General features: G+C 38.8%; 2 protein-coding genes across 3 annotated transcripts in view; one reads left to right on the top strand and one right to left on the bottom strand.

The window, feature by feature from the left end:
* Nucleotides 1-9,985, bottom strand: part of SH3GL3 (SH3 domain containing GRB2 like 3, endophilin A3) — a 91,476-nt gene extending 81,491 nt beyond the window's left edge. For both annotated transcript variants that reach the window (XR_016470396.1, XM_090148967.1), the window contains exons 1-2: nt 9,897-9,985; nt 9,708-9,823 (exon numbers count right to left, since the gene is read on the bottom strand). The gene's annotated coding sequence lies outside the window, so the exon portion shown is untranslated. The remainder of the gene's footprint in view (nt 1-9,707; nt 9,824-9,896) is intronic.
* A 91-nt stretch (nt 9,986-10,076) lies between these two features.
* BNC1 (basonuclin zinc finger protein 1) overlaps nt 10,077-22,060 on the top strand; it is a 71,515-nt gene continuing 59,531 nt past the window's right edge. The window contains exon 1 of the mRNA XM_031587692.2: nt 10,077-10,283. Within this exon, the coding sequence (XP_031443552.1) occupies nt 10,275-10,283 (9 nt within the window). The 5' untranslated portion in view covers nt 10,077-10,274. The remainder of the gene's footprint in view (nt 10,284-22,060) is intronic.

Below are 22,060 nucleotides of genomic sequence, written 5' to 3'. Positions count from 1 at the left end.
TACCAAATTCTTAGTGGTTTTGCAGTTTCACTTTCATACTTCTTCATACTACTTAGATCTCCTCTATATCCACGCTGAACATGTGGTACCACAGCTGTACAACGCAACATCAGAAGCTCTCTCTGATAAAGAGTTTGGTGTAGTTCCATGTAAAGAATAAGAAAATGAATCAAACCATTTCACTGGAGATTTCTGGCATCTGTTACCATGAAAAAGGGCATTAGAACAGAAAAATGATCCCATTGAGTGACACAAAAGTCTCTCCTGCCCTCAACACAAGTGGATGCCTAGAGCAGAGCAGAGCAGAGCAGGAGTAAGACAAATTCTGCAGAACACAGTAGTCTTGGCACTGCTAATACAAAGCGTCTGAAAGCAAATCTTTGCTTAGTTCCTCTTGCAGTGAGTATTGCTCTTTATGTTCAATCTGATGCTTTATTCCGGTTTCCATGTTTTAATGCCTTCTTCCTTTCACAAGTTATAAAATATTTTAGGAAATTAAGATCCTATAACAACAAAGATGCTATTCATCATTAACAAAATGGACCAACACTAGCAGAAACAAAGGACTTTATGAGATTTGTCTATTAGGTGTAGTTTTCTATTTTTTTTTTTTTTTCTTTTGTGTCAGAAAAAGCACTACTCTTTCAGGAGCAACTTTGTGGAAGCCCAGTTAGAATACAGGCCTTCAAAGGTGCATGCTAATTCTCTTACCTGCTGCTTAGCCAGTAGATGGGGCTAGTAAGGTCACATGAATGAAAGAGAAAGAGTGTAATTTGAAAAACAAATGAAAGGCTCTAAGTAGCAAATGAAAGTTTACTTCGCAGCTTAGAAGAGATTCGGATGCATTTAAAAATACAACAATCTATTGTATTTTTTAAAACCAACGTGCATGTGGTGGAGAGTGAACTAAAGGTATGAACATATTCATTTCTTTTTGCAAGGTGCTTGTCTTTCCTATTGTATTGCCAGGAATAAAGCTCTCCCAGACAATTAGTTAATTGTCTGGAATTGTCAATTTATGTCAGCGTCACACTTTAAAACTAAAATCTCTTACGAAAAAAGAAAAAAAAAAAAGAAAGAATAACTAAAGTTATTGTGATTGAAGATTCAGTACTAAATCAGTATAATTTCAGTGTTTTGAATTGCCATGAGAATAGCTGAGTTCCCATCAAGTTAAGTCTTGCATAGATAGCAGTCGTGCCTCTCATTTCCTAATGGTGCTGCCATCACTCCCTTCCCTGTTGACTATTGTTCAGGTATAATTAGAATGTGCCTGCAGATATTCCATTAAACGCCTAGCTTCTGTTTGTAAATTATATGCATTGTAAAACATATAATGAACTGACTTGTGTGTTAAAAATTCATAGAAGAATTCTGAGTAAAAAGCTAAGGCATGACACTATTATTTTTCAGTAAATAAAAATAACAAAGATAGCTGCCATTTCAGTTACTTAAAATGGAGATTTTGGCCCTTTTCTCCAGCTCAGACGAACCTGCCTTTCAAACAAAGGACAAGTGAGTATTGCCTGAAGGCTGTCAGTTTGCAAGCAACACAGCCAGTGAGCAATTTATTTATTAAGGGCAGAGGAGACGGGTCATTCAGCTGCACATTTGGCTCAGGCACAAATCCCAAAGAATGCTGTTAAGGACCTCAAGTTTTCTTGAATTGCTCCAGACCTTACTCAAACTATATTGCTGGAGTAGTTTTGTTGCTGAAGTTGACTTGGCAAGTGGTAGAAGCAGAAGAGGTTTCTTTCTCTTAACAAACAAACAAACAAAAAGAAAAGAAAAGAAAAAAAAACCCACAAAGTTCACCTGCCCACAGATGTGAAATTGTACAGGACATTGAAGAAAACATAAAAAAGGCAGAGGAAAGAAGAAGAATAAGGTCATCCTGCTCTTTTAGCAGTCTTGTCTGTCTCTTTATCACTGAGCTTGTTTATTAGTTTTCCACATAGCTTATGTCTGGAAGGTTAGGGTTAATACCAGCTGAAAGGTATATTGCCCACTAAGCATTCAGACTGCCCAGCTGAGCAGCAGCCTGTAGCTGAGATGTGTCCTTTTGTAAGATATAATCTATCAAAAATTTTACATGAATTCTGAAAAGTTTCAGTTCTGTATCTAATGTTTTTCCCTAACTTCAAAATATTAGGCTTTCTTACCTCAACTAGTTTTTGTATATTTCAATGGGCTGAGATAGAGAACTCAATCCAATAAATCTGGAAATAGCAAACTATTAGACATAAGACCAATCCATAACTTTTCAGTAGCATACTACTTTTTGCCTTACTCTAGAGCTGAGAAACATGGAAATGCTGGTACTGGTACATCAAAGCATTGGAAAAATTTAATCAACGGCACCTTCAAGCTATTATGCATATCAAGTGGCAAGATAAAATCATGAATAACAAAGTTCTGCAAAGTGGTTGCACAAACATTGTTGAAGCAATCTTATAAAAGCGCAGTTTGCTGGACTGGACATGTCCTCTGCACTGAGGACACCAAGCTCCCAAAGGAAAAAACGTGTAGCAAACTTTTAATGTGTGAAAGATCAAGAGACCAACTGAGGCAGAAGTAAAAAGATGCCCTGGAAAAAAAAAGAAAAAAGAACCTCACCCATTGTGACACAGGTAGCAACACATGTGGCAAACAAAACATGTTGGCTGTTGGCGAGGCCTATTAACATCTGCTGCAGAAAGCCTGGAAGAAACACATGCAAGCCAAGAGGAGAATAGGGTAACTGGCAAACAGAGAGAATGTGAGAGTCGGAGCACGTGCAGAGAAACTGCAGAAGCGGCCAGTAAAACTGATCCCAATGTACAGATGCTGATGTCACGCAAACTCTGCTTCTTCATCTCCAGAACAGTGGTGACAACTTCACATTTGGATCTACATGCCAAACCCTAATCTGTAGTGCAGCAGCTAATGTTATTCTTGGAGCTGGACAGTCTTGCTTAAAGAAGCAGCAGCCTAAAAAAGCCAGCTCCATTAAAAAATGTGGGTGGGGTGAAGTACATGGGAAAGAGGCAATCATGAAAATGATCCATAAGGAAGTTTGTTTTATGCTTCTGGAAAAGACTTGGCAATAAGCGATCGGGGATTTTCTGATTAGGGAAAGGTTCTAAAAAAAATAATAATAATCAGAAAGCATCTACACAGCAGATTAGAGAGAGAAAAGGTTCAAAATAATCAATTTTTATAAAAGACTTTTTTTTTTTTTTTTTTAATGTTTACCCCATCTTTCCCTGGCAATGCCAGCTACTTTTCTTTGTTACTGAGCTTCGGAGACGTTTACTTACACAGGAGACATGAAAGGACATTAAGTTCACGTCACATCTGTGAACATGTTGCCATGTCAACAGGCAATACTTTGTGGCTTAATTATTGATTGACTCATGTTCCTTTAGGACATAACACAAGCAATAACAGCACACTGAGCAGTTTCTCTAACTTCGATACCTATTTATACCATACAAGAGGTGTGGCACTTCAAACCTAAGTATGGCTAATGTCTGTATCAGAGTCATTTATAAAAGACCCTACTACAGTCATCTTGCAGGAACAAAGTGATGGTCTCACACTTAATTACATTAATCACATTGATGAAGAACTAGGATTATAGCTGTTGTCTTCAAGATCAAAATCTCTATCCTGCTCAACTCAAGTTAAAGAAGAGCTCTTTTAGGTAATGAGTGGAGTAGTTCCTGCAGACACTCAGTCATTCAACACATCAGACATAGCAACGAGAATAATTTATTTCCAGGCACTAACTGTGAGGTAAGGAAAGCTATGAACTTACAGTGTGTAAACTAATCCATGTTAACTATTCACTCGTACACTGTTCTCTTGCACTGGGTACAGGTTTTCTTATCTCCTTTTCATTGAGCAGCAAGTTACCTAGAATTACATGATGTTTACCAAGATGTAAGAGCATGTGCACTTAAATCACACAATTTCAAATACTACAAGTTCAACAACCTCACAGGCATCTGTACCCACATCTACGTGCCAGTTATGTGTCTATATGCACAAAGTAAGCAGACTACAATCAGGCAGACAGGAACACTGAAAAGTTCCAAAATCTCTCAGTGAAGCGTGGGGAAGAAAAGCAAACTTTGGATCCAAATCCAATTCATTTCACAGCACAGTAAACTAGGATTATCTACGCAGAAGTCTTAGGAAGTCTCCCTTGCAGGAGTCATTTCAGATCCTGTATTAGAACTGTAGTCAGGCAGGATTCTTAGGCACTCAAAAATAAAGCAAAAGGATAGGAAAGCTTCTACAAAGTAAAAGGCATTTAGGAATGTAAAATGGATCCCTAGTCTAAAAGTAATCTTTTATTTATTTATTTATTTATTTATTTTTAAACAGTGATAGGCACTGCCTTGGAAAATTTTACCTACCACTTAAGATTTTAAATTTAGTATGCTGGGAAGTGGATGTACAGAATGAGTCAGCCAGCATCTTGGAACATCCTTTTGATGTGTGTGGTCATGCTCACATCTTGCAAAGTTTAGTATTTCAAACCCAGGTTGTACACATAGTGATTCTCACACTCAATTTATCATTGCTGTACCGTTATCTATATGCTACAGGTCCAAAAAAAAGCACTCTTTGCCACTTGGTTCTCTTATGGTAATTTAGAAACACTTCAGATGTGGTTGTAGCTTAGAAAGTCACATTTGAACCAAGCAAGTTTCAATTAGGAATGCTGCACCATTTTTTGCAAGATCTTTTTATATCATGGAGTGCTAACTGTTCTAAATATGTTCTATGTCTTACAACTGCATATTAAATTTATGCTGCAATATGCACTTGTACAATAAACTTTACATCTCTATTTTGGTTAGAACGTATATTTACTTGGAAACACATTCTACATTTGTTGGCAATATTTGCTTTACGGTACACGATTTCATTGTTTGCAATTTACTGTTTCCTGTGAAGTATCATCTCTAATTCAGAAAGCTGGTCTAATGACTAAGAAAATGTGTTCATTCATCCGATCTACTGATTCTACTCTGTTGCTCAGTTTGCCAGGCCTCAGAACCTCCTCTACATAATCAGGAAAAGAATACCTCCCATCTACCTGTGTTCCATATTGCTTACTTGGCTGCAGGGATAGTCTCCTAACATACACAGTACTTTGCACACTGAGACTACGAATCCTGTTAGGTCTTCTTTGTACTACAAATGAATGATAATGAGCCTATTATTGTCTCAGAAGAGTAGGTCTATATAAACCACTTATGCAAACAAGCAATCCTGATATACAAAAGTGCTACACCCTTAGAAATTCTGTTTCGCCTGGTCCATAAAAATGATATTTTAGCTCCTAATCGCTGTTGCTTAGAACTACTTTTCAATTTAATGAGCAAACTATTCTCCTGCCCCTTCACTCCCCTCTCTTTAAGCATTAATCTCTGGGGTAAAGCATTGTCAAATGACTCCTGAAAATCTAAAAATGTAATGTCCACTCTATGCCCTATCTTGGCTGTGTTATCTTCAAAGAGCTTCAGAAGACTAGTGAAGCATGCCTTCTTTTTTCCTAAACCATGTGTGTACAACTAATCAAACTGAAGGATGCTTTTACTAGATACTCCTTCTCCTAATCTGTTAAAATTCTTTCAAACATCTTCCCTACAGATGAATTTAACCTAACTAGTCTGTAACTCCATGTGCTAAAACATTTATTACATGAAGTTCAAAGTTAAAGAAAATAATGATACAGAAGAGCATATAATTTGTGAGGGCTTGACATACACAGCTAGCATAGCTGTAATAGAGCCAGAAAAGTCTTTGTTTGCCTGAATCACTGTGTCATAGTGACTCAAACTTTCTTCTTTCTAAACACTGGAATTGCGCTGACCACTGATTGGCTTTGAGGGGTCCTCTCACTGCCTGCAATTTCTCTGCATGGATGTAGAGGAGCACACAAGTCTCATTCATAATTTGTATAGCCCGAAGAAAGCAAAATTCCAAACTGCTCTTCTCTTGCTAATTTAGTTACAGACATTGTCTCTGGAAAGGAAAAGAGCCATAGACCTGGCATAGATCCAGCAGCAGTCATGCGAAATGCTTCTTGCCACATTCTCTGGATAGACAGAGCTTGACATTACCCCCCAAAGATAATATCCTTGAAAAGAATATGCATATATTTATACACCTCAATGAAAGGAAGCATTCATTAATACTTTGTCACACCACCCTTTTTCCATCTTCTATAAAGACAGTTGTACAAAGTAATAATGCTATTGCCAGCCACAGAATAACAAGCCAACAATTTGTTATTTCTTGAAGTTCCCAGTTTCACCATTGCCAGCCATATTTACGGTCCCATAGACTGCAGAACCTCTCTGCTGGCTTACAACAAAAGACTCTGTAGCTGGGATGGCATTATTAACCCATTGTTTAGCTGAATGACAACTTCATCCATTCATCTACAGTGAAGGTATGAAAGGAAACAAGATGAACCAGAAGTTAAACAGCACGGTATCACTTACAGCTACGTGCTTAGACTGTTTATTTCTTTACAGTTGGTCACACATCCATCTTATCTGCCAAAATGCCAGAAATACAAAATTGTATGAGGTCACTTTGGCATTAGTTAAATTTTCTACTCAGGGGAGACCTCATCGCAGCTTTTCAGTATTTAAAAGGACCTTATGAAAAAGATAGAGACGGACTTTTTCCATGGTCTAATAGTGATAGGAGTAGGAGGAATGGTTTTAAACTAAAAAGGAGAGATTTAGATTAGAAGTTAGCAGGAAATTCTTTACTCAGAGGGTAGTGAGGCCCTGGTACAGGCTGCCCAGAGAAGTTGTGGATGCTCCATCCCTGCAGGCGTTCCAAGCCAGGTTGGATGGGGCCCTTGGCAGCCTGAGCTGGTGAGGGGAAACCATGTAACCACGTCCATTGCACAAGGATTGGAACTAAATGATCTTTATGGTCTCTTCTAACCCAAGACATTTTATGATTCTGTGATTCTATGATTTTAAGACACTTGTTCATTCTATTGAATTTATTTGCTGATTTATATATATGTATAAAATCTTAAATATTCCCCTACCAAAGTTTAATGCAAGAATCTTTATGATTACAGTGGCTTAACAGAAATGTGCAGCTGGCATAAATCACGATTTTTTTTTCCTGGTGTTTAGAACAGTGATTACTCTTAGATGCATTTTACAATGATTTAACTTACCAGGTTTGTTTATCAAATGCTATCAAGAGTGTTTATTATGTAGTTAAAATACAGTAATTATTACTGTGTGACAAGGCTGACTCATTACAGTTACTATTGTACCCTGATAAGAACAAATATTTTCTTTTAATGTAGTTCTAAACAAAGTTTGGGTAAATGTTGCCTCTGTAGTCTATAATAGCATCTGAGTGGGTAAAGTTGTCAGAGCTTCAGGACAGAAAATAACTAGAGGGTGAAAGGAGACAAAGGATAATTTGATGTCTCCTTGCATGCTAGGGTCTACAATGACAATGTGTTAATGAACAAACAACAAAAAGTGAGAATAAAACGTAGTGATTTCTTGTTTTAAGAAGTTGGATTATATGCACTAATGAAGACTTAAGTTTTCTAAGTCCATGTATTTTCATTTCAAAGATGTGTTTCTACATTATTGAAAAAAGTGTTCCAAATGATACTTGATAGGGCCTCACAGATGTGTGGTTCCTCACATTTCTTCCTCTGCCAAATAAAAAAATTAACCATGAGTATTAGATACCTATTTGAAAGCCTATTGATGTAGGAATCTGTCATGTCATTCAGCTCTAAATGTTGCCCACAGAGACTTTCATAGACAGAATGGATGAGTTGATGCCTCTTCTCATTACAAAAATTTGAAATGAAATCATCCATATCAGTATAATTCTTACTGAAGAAGCAATCTCACATGATACGTGGCATAAAAGGATAACTCACAATATTGTTGCTCATTCTGATTGTTCTTCTCCTGTACATTCTCACTATTCATGATGGTCAGAAGTAAATGGCGTAGGACAAGAACAATAGCTAGGAACTAATATTTCAGGAACACAACTTAGAATTTTTCTTAGGAAAAAAATCTCTCCGTCAGCTTTGTTTTCCCTGCTCAGTAGCCGTCTGAACTCCTTAGAGCAAGAAATATTTGTCTTCTTTTCCAGCTGCCCTAGCTAGGGTGCTGAAGATATGTCAGTGTCCCATTCCTTGGGCATTCCCACTCTGAGTGATCAACAGTGAGCAATAGGAACACAAAAGACAAGACAACTTTCCTGAAAGTGTTTAAAAATACAGTTTCCAAAAATTGTCAACTCTAAACCTTCTCCGCAACTTTCTGCTAGCTAGCCTGGCTTGTGAGAGCAGATCTACCTGCCTGGCCTTCACTCTGTCTCTTATTGCTCATGCATCCTTTGAAAAGTAGAAAGAACAGACTTGGGGTTTACAACTCTGACTACACTCCAAGCTCTCTGGTGAGGAGACTGTGCTTGCTAGCACACACCTCTCCACTTTAATAAATGCATGTTTTGAAGTAAACAGAAGTGCTCATTATATATTTGCATTCCCAAATGTTTATGTTTATATCAAAGTAGCAGAAACCAGTATTCAACAAATAAAAAAAATGGGCAAAAACTGCAAGTAAGCATCTCAAAGATCTGGTTTTGATTTACTTTTCATGGAATATTTGTAGCTGGTCTCTCTATTCTGGTGGCTAGCTCTTTATTCCATGGTTTAACACAACACTGTACCATGAAGGAAACACTAATTCACATTCCAGCCCTTTCACTAAATGGATCAAAAACTGTAAACACTTATTCCAAGTATAAAACTGATCTCTTCCTAGAGCTCACTGGACTATCAATTTCATGATGATTATGAGATAAAACAGGAGAGCTGTACATTTCATTTGGACTAGAATGAGTTGTCCACAATATCTCCATTATTCACATGCATTTTGAAAGGACCAGTTTACTCAGAAAACACCAGGGCTTATTAAACTTTGCTATTTCAGTGACCGTGGGATAAACACTTATAAAAGATTAATTAAGAAATTCTTTTCTGTTGTGCAATTCCCACATTTCTATCATGATACTAAATATTAATAAAGAACAGTAGTAACTTCACTTGCAAGATTAAATCAATATGACTTTTTCCCCCCAAACTGCTTGTTTTCTGAATCTGAAACAACGCATGGAATTCAAGAATTTCAGTGTGGATATTATATATATTATTTTGATTTAAAAAGATTCTAAACCTGATACTAAACCATACTACCTCCTCAATTTGCAGGCTGTAATACACTTTAAATCACATTTTTGCCTCATTAGTATCTTGAATATGCAAGTGTTTTCTCCTGTGATTAACTACGTGTATTTGGTGTATCCAGTCGCCAGGTTCACTAAGACTCAATGATGTTGCAAAGGGCGTAAAGTGATTAACAGGTTCCAGTTTTACACAGTGTGCGTACAGTTATATACGTCTGATGCTACATGAGAGAATATATAGTTTTTAAGTACACGTTATTTAACAAATAATAAAATTGTAAATGCATAACTATATCTAAGTAACCTGACCTAAAGCTTCTACTGTCGTTGCAAAGCCACCAGTTACATTCACAAGGTGCTCTTCCCCTATGGAACCCACACATGCACTTGTACAGAACAGAATGAGGCTTAAGAGCCCTTTTCACACATACAGTGATCCACGTCATCCATACCTTGGACACAACGTCTCTACACAAGCAGAAGGTATCTTAGGAAGGTGAACAGGGAGGGACAAGGATTCTCCCTTCGGTTCTCACCATATGAAGAGCCCTCAGAGCCGCGGAAACCTCTGAAAGAAGAGGAGAAAACGGTTCATTCTCTTTTCGCTCGCCCAAGTTTTACACTGCTGTAAGCTCACATACTGAGGCAGGTTCTACGGGAACACGCCGACTGGCAGGACGGGCCATCTCTCCTCGACGGCTCCTCACCGCCTCCCCCCATCGGCGTTCTGGAAAACGCCTCGCTCCGCTCCGAGCCAGCGGAACCCGCGAGGCGTTCGGCGGGGCGTTTGGGCGGGAAGCGCCCCGCTGCCAGGTGCGTGGGGTGGAGCGGGCCGGCACAGCGGGGGGCGACGGCCGCGCAGGGCACAACCACCTGTCACCGGCACCTGGCCCGGGGAGCAGGCGTTAAATCACAACGGACTGAGCCGCACCCCTAGGGGAGCACGCGGGTGTCGCTGCTGCTGGCTCGCATCACCTCTGGAGCGACCCCCGAGGTGGGTACCTCGCGCCCCGTCGGACATGGAGAACGTAAGTACTGCGCTCGGGCTGAGGGGGCTTTGCGCTGTGGGAAGGGGTGGCGCCGTAGGGCGGGAATGCGTGGCGGCGCGTGGCAGCGCCTCACCCGGCCGAGGGCTGCGGGGCGCCGTGCTTCGCTCCTCCGCGCCTCGCCTCGTTGACCCTTGTAAGAGTGCTGGTGGCAGTAAGGAGATGGCTCTGTGGTGCTAGGAAGGTACTGTTGGATGAGGATGCCGGGTGGCCCTCTGCTTTGGTATTGCTGCTTCTATTATTTAAGGCTCAGAGCTCAGGTTTAGCCTTTGGCGCTGAGGTTGTGATGAGTGAAGTGAAAGCGCTGTGCCATGAGTTAATGCTTTCTTTATTTTTTCCCCCTTTTCATCCTAATGCATTTTCTCTGAATCCTGCTCGCAGCTCCTCTGGTAGCCAAATCAGCACGTGCTGCCTTCAAAAGGTGGAGCCTCTCAGGTGTGAAACAGGCCGTCTTAATAACAGGATTTCGATAGCTTCAGTTGGTCACTGCTTTGCTTTCTTTACAACTGCTTTGAAGAGCAGTTCGTTATCAACTTGTGGTATTTTACTCTTTCAATTATGCTTCTATTTTTATTATTATTTTTTTTTTTAAGGAATAATTCTAACTTTTTCTGCCCTCTCCTTTATTTTAAGTCACTGTGATTAGAAAAAAAACTGCAGGTATTAATTCTGGTTGGAGCAACAAATGCGTGCAGGTTTTAACGTTCATGTAACAGCAATCTGACAGCTGTATGTGCGAATGCCCAGGGATAGGAACCTATGACAGATAAATCACAAAGCAGTGCTGCTCAAAGTCAGGTGCCAAAGGTAGCTTTGGAAGTCTTCAATGAAGCTAATCCTTAGGTGGGAAAGCAGACCGCTTGTAAGTTTTGACCATTTATGACCTCTGATGACAAATGTGTCACTACCTTGCTAATGCAGAACTCTGTGCTTGAGGAAGCAGAAGAGAAAAAGCGAGGTTGCAAGCCAGACTTCTGGTTTAGGAATCATGTTTGGGCAGTCTTAATTCAGCCCTCTTCTGTGTTATGGTGCTCACTTCATTGTTTATCATTGTGTTAACTAGCAGATAGTGCACACACTATACAAACAATACTGCTGACTTGCTGGGGATCTTTGGTATGTCTTTTGTGCCTTTTAAAGGAATAATTAGATTATCATATTATAAGACATAAAATCGAACTGTGGCACATACATGTGGGCAAATATTTGGTGTTTTTTAACTGGGGGAGTTTCAGCTTTGCCGCCTGTTATCTTTGTTGTTTGTTTGTTTGTTTCCTCAGAACAGGTACTTCAGTGTTATTTTTCTGTTAAACTGAATGTATAAATAAAACCTGGCAACTTGGTCCATAGAGCTGAGTTTGCTGGCCTGTAGAAGGAACTTCACGTATCAGGTCTCTAGCTCAGTAGGCTTACTGGCAAGAATGAACAGGCTGTTAAATAAGCTAATGCAAGAAAGACCAGGGTTCTGTTCTCCGGGTGGAGTTCAGAGCTGTTTGCTGACAGCAGTTTTCTGAGACACCTTTGTTGCTAAGCTCAGTACCATTCTGTGGGGGCCCAGCTATTCCTATTCCTCCTGTATTCCCTAAGATCAGTCACTGAAGTGTGCTTTTTGTTCTGTGTTCTCCACAGCAGGAGCAGTTTCTAATTTTTTTTTTTTTTAATTCCTCTATGCTGTTGGGATGTTTTGAACGTGATGCCTGGAATGGTATCATCTCTCTGTTGTGGTACTCGTTATACTGGCCACTTTCTTCATCTACTAGAGGTAGTATTTTGATTAAAATTCATCTTCAGTCCCTTCTTCCCTTGCAGTCCAGAGAACGTGCAGTCTCAATCATTCATGAATTAACCCTTGCAGTAGCTCTGTGGTAAAGAAGCATTCATTTTCCCATACCCGGGAGAGGGAGGAAGGTGTCCTGATTGATGCAATGGCAAAGCAGTGGGAGTTCCATGTGAAGCCTCTGGTGTCTTATCATCAGTTTGCCTAAGGAGCAGAACTTGCTCCCCAGAGCTGTGCTTTCCCCACCTATTCCTCCTTCCTCAGTGGCCAGACCTTGTCTTCTGAATTTTTCATCACTTTCCTTCTTTAGTACTCCATTGTAGAAGCATCAGATGCATAGTTAATGAAAGGAGCTGCCCTCCACAAAGGAGAAGCAAGAGTTCCAGGCCTGTTCACCTGAACTTAGTCTTTGTAGCTTGAAGTGTTTTACAGGGGGAACGCTTACATCCTGAAAAACACACGTTGAACAGTAAGCAATGTGTTGCAAGATTATATCAATCATATCCATAAGGCATTGTTTTACTAGAAAGGAAGAAAATAAAATTATTTTAAAATTAAGAGAAAACTAATACACTTGAAGCTAAATCTCTGTCTCATAAACCTTTAAACCTTTCTTGGTTGTACAAGATTGGCATGCTGTCTCATGTTATTTGAAAGGCTTTGTAAACTGCTCTGAAGTATCTAAATATTTCAGTTAACAAAGTTAATACCTCTGGATGGTATGATTTTATGGATATTTTTTCAGAAGTTTGAGTCTGGCATTTGAAAACCTGAAAGAATAGGGCCCTGGCAACTAGATCTGATTTGTTTTCTTTTGTACTCTTCAGCAAACTTTGACACCCACAGGTGACAACACATCTAGGACTGTATTTTAAGTATTTCAATTGCATGTAGTATTTTGTGATGGGAAAAGGTTTTCATTAGAAGTTGATGCTTCTATCTTTTGCTTTTGTTTTCCTGCTGTTGTTACAAGTAGGTGTTGTACTTTCTTTCCTTTGCAGAATACGCTGGGGAAAAAAAAAAAATCAATACTGCACCTTTATTGAATGCAGGTCAGTTTCTGCTGGAGAATGTCTGGGCCATTCCTATCTTAATTTTGTTTGTAGGTTACACTTTTAAGTGTTGTTTCCAAACACTTCTGAAGTGTTTCTAAAATACTTCTAGTGCTAGGCCCTCAGTAACATTTACATCTATTTCATCCTGAAAAGTCTCTTGTCATTCTGGGTATTGATTCACACAGTTGTACTTCTTTTCATCTTAGTAGATAGAGGATTTTGCTTCAGACACTTCTGTATCTTTTTCATTTCTTTAAGTGCAGACCTGCATATCACTACATTATTACAAATGTACAGACTACTTAGCAGATGATGTCTTGTTTATTTTATTTTTTGGGGTCTATCCCATATTGCTTCATACTTCCAAAGTCAGCTCTTGCAGCGTGACTGGAACCAAATGTTACTTCCTAGCTAAAAGTAATGTATGATACATGAAGTGTCAGGCAATTCGTCAGGAGTAAGGAGGAGATGGCCTTAAGGCAAACAGTTTGCTCTTTAGAATATAATGGTTACTTAACCCTTTAACTTGTATTGCACATGTATATAGAATAAACTTGGGAAAAATTTGTTCTGAGAATACTCGTGTGAACCACACAAGTAGATATTAATTCTGCATCCAGAAATGTCAGCAGATTAGAACAAGTGTGCAGCCTGTCAGCATCAGTATATACGAGCAGTTTAAACTGTGAAAAACTGAGTTACTTTCCTGTGCAGTCTTGTTACCTTAAGAGTTGTAATGTTATTAGGAACATGTTCCCTAAGTTAAAAAGACTTGTCATGTTTGGTTTTTATGATCAAAGTTCAACACTGAATATTACGTTGCTTTCCAACAATATGTACAGAAATAGTACTTTTGCTGTACTTTCTTCCACAAATGACATAGAACTGAAGTCTTTTGTTTCTAATTGTGTAAAGAAAAGCTGATACTCAACCTGAATCTTCTTGGAAAGCAAATGAATAGTTGTGCAAGGAAATGAAATGCTTGGATGGTGGTCAGTAATGCTAGCCTTGCAGTGTTTTCTACCAGCATCTGTTTCTTGTATGAAAAAGCCACACACAAACTGTGAGATGTGCACGCTTTGTACAGGACAGCCCTTGAAATGGCCTAGATAGCTGTTTGCAAAGCCACGCAACAGATGGAGTGAGAGCTGGGGTCACTCTTATTCTTGGAGCTGTGACCTCCTGCTTGTTGTTTGTAGTCACAGGTCCTGTTATCCACAGTGCTACATCAAGAACCTCGAACACAGTTCCAGTTCATTTATATGTACATGAAATTGGTGCTGCCTTTCTATGTGAATGGGGTTTGCATTCATGCTAGTGGGTATTTAGCTACGACTTTCCTACTGTTCGGTCACTGGGTACTTCTAGGAACCAGTATGTGTATTTTGTTATATTTTTTCTTTGGAGCAGTATTTCAGGAGGCAAATTGTTTTTAACAGTGTTATTCTTTATGTGGCTTCTGTTTTCATTTGTAAGTAGCTGTTTTAGACCCTAAGTGAACAAAGTACTTAAGCACATGTTGCAACTTTACACCAAGGGACTGCTCACAAACTCAGAAGTTGCATGCAAATTTATGTCCCTGGGACCAGATCAAACCCAGGGAAGCAGTTGTAGAGTTTATGGTACGGCTCTTGGATTAGAAATCCTGTTGATTTAAGGCCCAAAGAGTCTGTTTGGCTGAAGGGCGATTAATGGGCATTTTGATTCCAAGGTTAAGCTGTGTGCTTGGTATGAAAAAGGGAACATAACCAACAGAAGTTGGAGAGCAGTTTTATTTTTTGATAAATGTATTGGATCGCAGTATGGAATGAAAGAAGGAATGTTGTGTAATGCTAACTCTTCACTTCTAATTCTCGACTTAAGGAAATACAAGTGCTGATGTACTACTTATTGCTGCTAGCTGCCTCTGTCTCTTAGTTATCCAAGCTGTATTAAGCTGGATCAAGGTATTTTCCCTTCTTTCTAACACACAAATAGCAAAGGCAGTTCCCTAGCAGGGCGCAGCACAAAGCACAGGCTTGTCCTGAAGGGGTTAAGGCTGCAGAACTGGAGACATCTGGCAGAAGCTGTGGGTGTCGGGCGTGGCAGATCCCAGGGCCGTACCAGTCTCTACAAGGGAGCTGTCATGCTGCTGATTTATCCTTCCCTAATGTCACGGGTATGGATGTTGAAACTGCGGCTAGAATGTGAAATACGAAAAACATGAAGATTATGATTTAGTGTCTGGGGAGGCTCGCTGCTGGCCTCTGTTCACAAGCTGTAAGCACTGGAGGTAGCTTGACACAGGTTAAAATCTGGTATGTAGCACAGGGGGGAAAAAAAGACAGGAATATTTTGGTGTTTGGAACTTCTACATATGTTAGTGCACAAAAATGAATGGCAGCAACGATGGAATCAAAGGCTGTGCTGGTGATATATCATGTTAGAGCACATCGTCACTGCTTGTAAATATTTAAATAAATGTAATTTCTGGTCCTTCATTTGCGAATAATTGTAACAGAGGGATGAAGAAAACGGAGAATTAAGTTTATTTACAAAATGTTGGATAATTAATGATACTTTAACAATACTCAACGTAAGCATATTATGTTCATTGTCTGACATCTTTTTATACCTGAAATCTATAGAAAGTTAAATTTTAGCATAGACTCACTCATGTGTTTTTATAATACAGCTTCCTTTATCCTTTAGTTTTCTTCTGTGCTGGTGAAACACCCAATAGTAACAACAGCTGGAATTAAATGAGAGTCGTGGGTTTTTTGTCCAAATATCCCCATTCACTAAATAAGTTACCTGGTAGCAAGTAGAAGAGCTGATTGTTTCTCTGATAGGGTGAATTATTTTTGCCTTTTGAAGCAATATACTTGTCTTTATTCTTACTGGAAGCAGCACACTGAATGTTGTTGGTTTTCTTGGTGTTCTTAACTGTCTCTGAGGAAAGAAATTGAGACACAACCCTCAGCTTGGCAGAAGAGTAATAAAAATAGCGGTGTTCACATCTATAGCATAGAATTGATTTTCCTGCTTCCTGATCTTATAGCAGAATGGTAAATATAATTGTTCTTTAATGACTGTAGAACACAGGTGATGTTACTGAAGCCGTTACTGCTGAAGTTTCAATATCATATATGGTATCTAAAACTTCTTTACATAGCATGATGTTTATGAAGTGATATGGGTTAAGATCTATCATTTTGGACATCTTTTTTATATATTTGCTTTGATGGTATTTTCAGCATTTTCAACAAAAGTTCTGTATTTTCAAAGTAAATTAATTCTGTCTAAAATCCAGCCTTCTAAAGCATTGCTTGTTTCATAAATATGCTTAGAATTCAATATTGCTTTTATTCTTGAATAAGCTCTAACTTATCCACTTGCTGTGGAATTGGATTTTGCTTCATAAGTAATTCCAAGCTGAGAATTTTAGTGGAGCTGGGTACAAAGTATGTTTTTAGGCATGAAGGACTACTGGGCTGAAGTTGGGGATGCTGGCTTCTTGGTCTTCGTTAGGGTAGGTGCAGGAAAGGGACCTGAGGAACCAGCCCTGGTTTTCTTACAGTAAAACTGACTGTGCAGCAGCAGCTGTGGGAAAATCCTTATTTAGAAAATAAAGTAAGGCTTCAAAATATATATATTTTAATTATATATATATATATATATATATATATATATATATATATATAATCAAAATATATATATTTTAATTATATATATATATATATATATATATATATATATATATATATATATATATATTTTAATCCAGTTTTAGTTTGCACTTATTAAAACAAAAATAATAATGTGGTGGGCTTTTTTTTTTTTTTGAGGTATTCTAAAATTTTCTGGACATAGTAATTCACACTGCCAGCTGAGCAGTTCTCATCTCATGCAATAGGATGTGGAGTTGAAAATGCTACCCATCAGTTTATATACATGGCAGCATCTGTGAAAACAGTATTCATAGGGATGTTGTCAAGTGTGTTTAGGAATTTACGATGGTTTGTGGAACTTAGGGTAGGATTGTGTTTTGAAGCATTGCTGACATTATTGTGCTTCCTAAGATGTTCTGCATCTAGAATTATGGTAGAACTGCACTTCAGCCTGCTGTAAAGTGGAAGAGGAGCTGCTTTTCTGATACCTTTCTCTGTACACCGAAGTCCTTAAATATCTCTTTATATTAACTTTGCACTGGTGTAGGTCATAACTTGATGCAATAGAAGCTGAAGAGCAACAAAGGTTTGGGTATCAAATATGTCTGACTCAGTGGATTATCTTTCTGATCATCATTGCAGTCTGAATCTTGTTTGAATCACTTGGTCATTTGATTTCAGTTATATTTGTTGGGATCTGTGCATAATCTTATCATCCTTCTGTGTTCTCATGTAGTAGCATCTGAGCTCATGCACAGTAATTGTCTGGAGTAGTGGAATATGAAGCCAACAAGAGTTTATTAAAACGATATCTCAGTAGTTTTGAAGTCTTGTTTTGTTTAAAATCCCACTTCAAAATTATGTAGATTCAGACTTGCCAGGATATCTGTAGAGAGCCTGAACCCAGAGAAAATGGCTCTGTATGTTAACACCAAATAAAAAGAGAAGAAAAAAAAAAAGGTATATAACTTGTTATATGTGTATAAAGGAGGAAATGAGTGAACTGATGAAGTGTAAGTTCATACCACGATGTGCTAATAAATAACGCCAGCATATGCAGCATCTTTTGTAAAGCACTGTTTTTTTTACAAATATGAAATCAACGCTTCTTGGCAAGTGAATCTTTGCTTTTGATGTCCTGCTGCTCTGCTGCCTGTGTGAGAATGAGAGGTTTGAGAAGGCTTCTAGCAGCAGGGGTTCTGCTGCTTCACTACCTTCACAGCTGTGTGTGTGACTAGAAATGCCTATAAATGATGTTAGATCTGATCTTGTCATGGTCAGAGGCCCTGTTACATCTCTAAAGTGTGTTTTCCCAGTAAGTGCTGGTATGGATGGTGAACGCACAGGCTGCCTTGCTGTCCTGCTTCACCTGCCTGCGAAAATGAGATCAGCTCTTCCATTTATGGATGCCTTCATTTAGGAGATATGTTGGAACAAGCCATAAGTTGTCACGGTGTGGAAGGATCATCCCTACAAGCTGCAGAAAGCTCATGGCTTGTGGATTGAAAGGCTTTTTTAATTATAGTAAAGGACCTAGGTTGAAGACTGGCTTTCCAAAAATCTTCTCTCCCATTTCATAGAGAGGAAATCATGAAACTGGGCCCTTGGACAGAAGCTGTGCAGTGCAGAAAAGGCATCTGTGAAAGGTTCCTCATCTGATAAAACACACCGATGTTTAAAAATCAATAAAAGAGCACTGATAATCTTTCTGCTTTGGCCACTGCTGTTTTTCATGGACAGAGTTTTGATTTGTTCTCAGTGACAAATTAGGAGATGTGAAGTGTTGGCTAGGAATAACAACATTAATAGCATTCAGCCTGCAGCATGGGTCAGTGTCGGTGTTGGGTGTATGTTTTCTAAAAAAAAAAAAAAGAGCCTGTGGTATCATAACCAATCTTCCGCTTCACCTAACCTGTTTCTTTCCTTTAGGTTAAGAACATGGGGAAACAAAGCTGGGGGCTGGGGCCCACAGTGATTGATTGTATTCAGTGTATAACTAGGGTTTTGGTCTTATTATAAAATTTGGTGAACTGAAAAATTTGGCAGTAAGCATAACAAAAGTTGAAATTGAAGTTATGTTTCCAATAAGGCTCTTTTTCCTCAATCTCCTAATATGGACACCGACACATATGGTTGCAGAACAGTTCTGGAACGTGATATCATCAAGGCTGTTTGTAATCCCCAGAATCATCAATGATGATTTGATGGCATTAATGGTACATCACAGCTAAGCATCAAACTGAACTGCAAAGAATACTTGCAGGAAAGTCAGAGCAGTGCTTGAGGAAATGTATCATGACTTTGAACAGCTCTGTTTCAGATGGGATAAATAGTTAGAAATACTTTTTTATACTATTTTAACAGATTGCTTTTTTCTCTACCTCACAAATAGACAATAAAGAGACCTTCATTGAGGATGAATTCATTTATTTTTACACTTCAAGAGCAGTGTTACTTGTCACTATTTTAAAAATAAAACGTGGGGAAAATTCAGTAGAATGCAAGCAGAAAAGAGATGTTCTGTGGCAAAGGTATTGCATGCATTTCTGAATTTTGTTTTATATAGCAAAGCAGCTTTATTTGTGCAAGAACAGCTAAATGTTATTTTGGAATGTGAGTTTGTCTTATGCAAATCCCATGCAGGGCTGTGAATATTTTTAACTCTTCAATCATTTGAGTCTTAATACATTAGTCCAGTGTAGTTTGTTCATCATTTATAATGAGTGTTTCAATCACATGCCTAATTTGGATCATCCATTTATTATTTTTTTCATAACAATGCTAAAAACAACTTTTGTTGTTGTTTAGATTACGTCTGTGGGAAAATATACAGGAAAGCATAGTATATAGCCTACTTCAAGTCTCAACATGATTGCTAATGTATATACAATGAAATGAGGCACCTTCAAGATTTCAGTCTAGCCTGTCAGTTGCCACACTACAGTAACTTAAAATCTGTAGCCCCCTCCTAGGGACAGTTGCTATTAATAATCCAGATTCTGATGTGCAATTAAGCTTAGTATAATATCTTTAGGTTTTTTGTTTTTTTATTCAAACATAAGATTCAAATTCATCATAACTGAGAATTCATATATTTTCAAGGAATAACACTTCTGACTGGAGCACAGGGTTTTGGGAACTTCTGGTGAGCCATTACATTCTTCAGCACTGTGATAAATAAGATTCAGGTTGGAAATCACTTACTCAAACTGGAGCTGTTCCTCCATTAAATCAGTGATATTAGTCCTTGGAGTAGCTTTTCAGGAGCGTGGATAAGAGGTTCAAAATCTTTCTGTAAAACCACATGCATATTTTCCAGTAGTGTTACATATTAGCTTCTGTTTGGTCAAGCAGTTGCTTTCTGTGTAGCTACATCTTTTGTAGCTTAAGGCAAATGTGACATTCTTTACTTTCTGCCCTGAGTATTACATAGGAGTTCTGTCTGCTGTTAAATAGATTTCATTCTCCACCCAGATGGAGCAGTATTTCAACAAAGAGTGAAATGATCCTTGTGTATCTCTTTCCTCACTTGCCATGCAGGCAGAGAAGGGAGACTTTAACAATTTGGTTGTAAAGGAGTTTGCAGCACTTGCACGGAGCATGCTCCTTTGGAGGTATGAAGTTATTTACTTTCAAGATGAGTTTTCTTTTAGACATGGTTTAAACATTCTGGCTAATATACAAGATATTAAATCTCTAAAAAGTCATTGTACATATCATTTGAAACAGCATAAAACCTTCCCTCCATCTTAGGTTTATAACAATAATAAGCTTTGCAGATGCTTTTCCTGGGAATTAAGGACCAGCTGGGGTAAACAGACCTCAAACTATCCTCTTAGCCAGTCATTAATCTTTAGGGAAAGCCTCTACTTTGATCATTATTGCTAAAATATGCCTGTGTAGCCTGGCCTCACATGCCAGTAAAAGCAAAACAGTATTTTGCCAAAACACGAACATTGCTTTGTTTTCCAGGTAGCCCTGTGTCTTGGACTTGCCTTCAGAGTGTGTGAGCATGCTCGTGTGTATGTGCACACACAGACATGAAGGGATGAGTTTGCAATTTGATTTATTCATTCTGCGTTGGTACCACTGTGAGTTCTATCTCCTCACGTGGGTTTCAATCAACCTTAAGTTAGCTTGAATTTGTCTTGCAAGTAGTGTCTTGGTTCAAATATTCTTACCTCTGGAAATATAGGAAATACACTATCCAGTAATGATCTTTTAAAGACTTGCTTTAAATTACACCAGTGGCTTCCACTGAGAAGCATCAGGAAGTGTGCAACATGTTACACCCCAGCCTGTCCTTTCCTGCTGCAAGCTGCTGAGAAGAGTGTGGTGGTGATGTACTGTGTGTTAAAAAGCTGACATTTCCTAAATGTGTTTTAATACATGTATTTTGGAAGGAACTTGTTGCTATACAGTCTACCTAATAAATGATTGTAGATTTTTTTTTAGATGTCAGATGTGCTACAGTATTCCGTATAAATGGCCCCAAAGCTGAAAGTACAGCCTCCTGAACTTGTGGGCTTCAGTTTTCCTGAAGCTGTATGAGTGCAGAGCTCCTTGGGACAGGAGAACAAGCCTACTTCCTCGAGTTTGCTTGCCATGTGTTATATATTAGATAATGAATATTGTCTGGTTGAGAACAAACCAAAAGCAGTGTGTTTGTCAGCTGTTTGCTGCTTTTTGCGAACGTACCTATATTTTTGAATTTCACTACATGCAGCTGTTCTCAGTGATTTTGGACTGCATTGGTGTTTCTTGAAGGAAGAAATTTCGCAACTGCATGCGTGTGAGGAGACAAAGTTACTTCTGCTTTGTATTGTCTATCAAAAGTAAAGGTCTTGCATAAAGAATTGGGCCCTGTAGGACCATTTTAAAAAAAAAAAAAAAAAAAGTGCAGTCAGGTTTGGAGAGTTTACAGAAGAAGGCAGCTGTTACCCAACCTGTGTCCTTTGCCCTAAAAGAGACTTTGGGGATCTTCCCTGCTGCCTCCAGAGAGGACTGTCTTTGTTCTGTGTCCCCCAAGGGGAATCATCAAAGCAGCAAGAGAAGGAAATCATTCCTATATATTCTTGCCAACAACATTTTCCCTATTTTACTATAAATGAGCACTGTGGAGGAAGTAGAAAGAATTGGAGGGGGGGAAATCCTGCAGCTCCTTAAGCACCCTGAGCAAACTGCTGTGGAGGAGAGTGAAAGCTGTGCTTGCCTTGGAGAGTCCCACAGAGCTGCTTGCAAGCAATGGGGCAGTTGGAATGAGGATGGCTCCTGACA

The sequence above is a fragment of the Phasianus colchicus genome, chromosome 12 (genome assembly GCF_987193195.1).
Source record: "Phasianus colchicus chromosome 12, bPhaCol1.hap1.1, whole genome shotgun sequence".
Classification (NCBI taxonomy): Eukaryota; Metazoa; Chordata; class Aves; order Galliformes; family Phasianidae; genus Phasianus; species Phasianus colchicus.
This window is presented reverse-complemented; position numbering and strand designations above follow the sequence as displayed.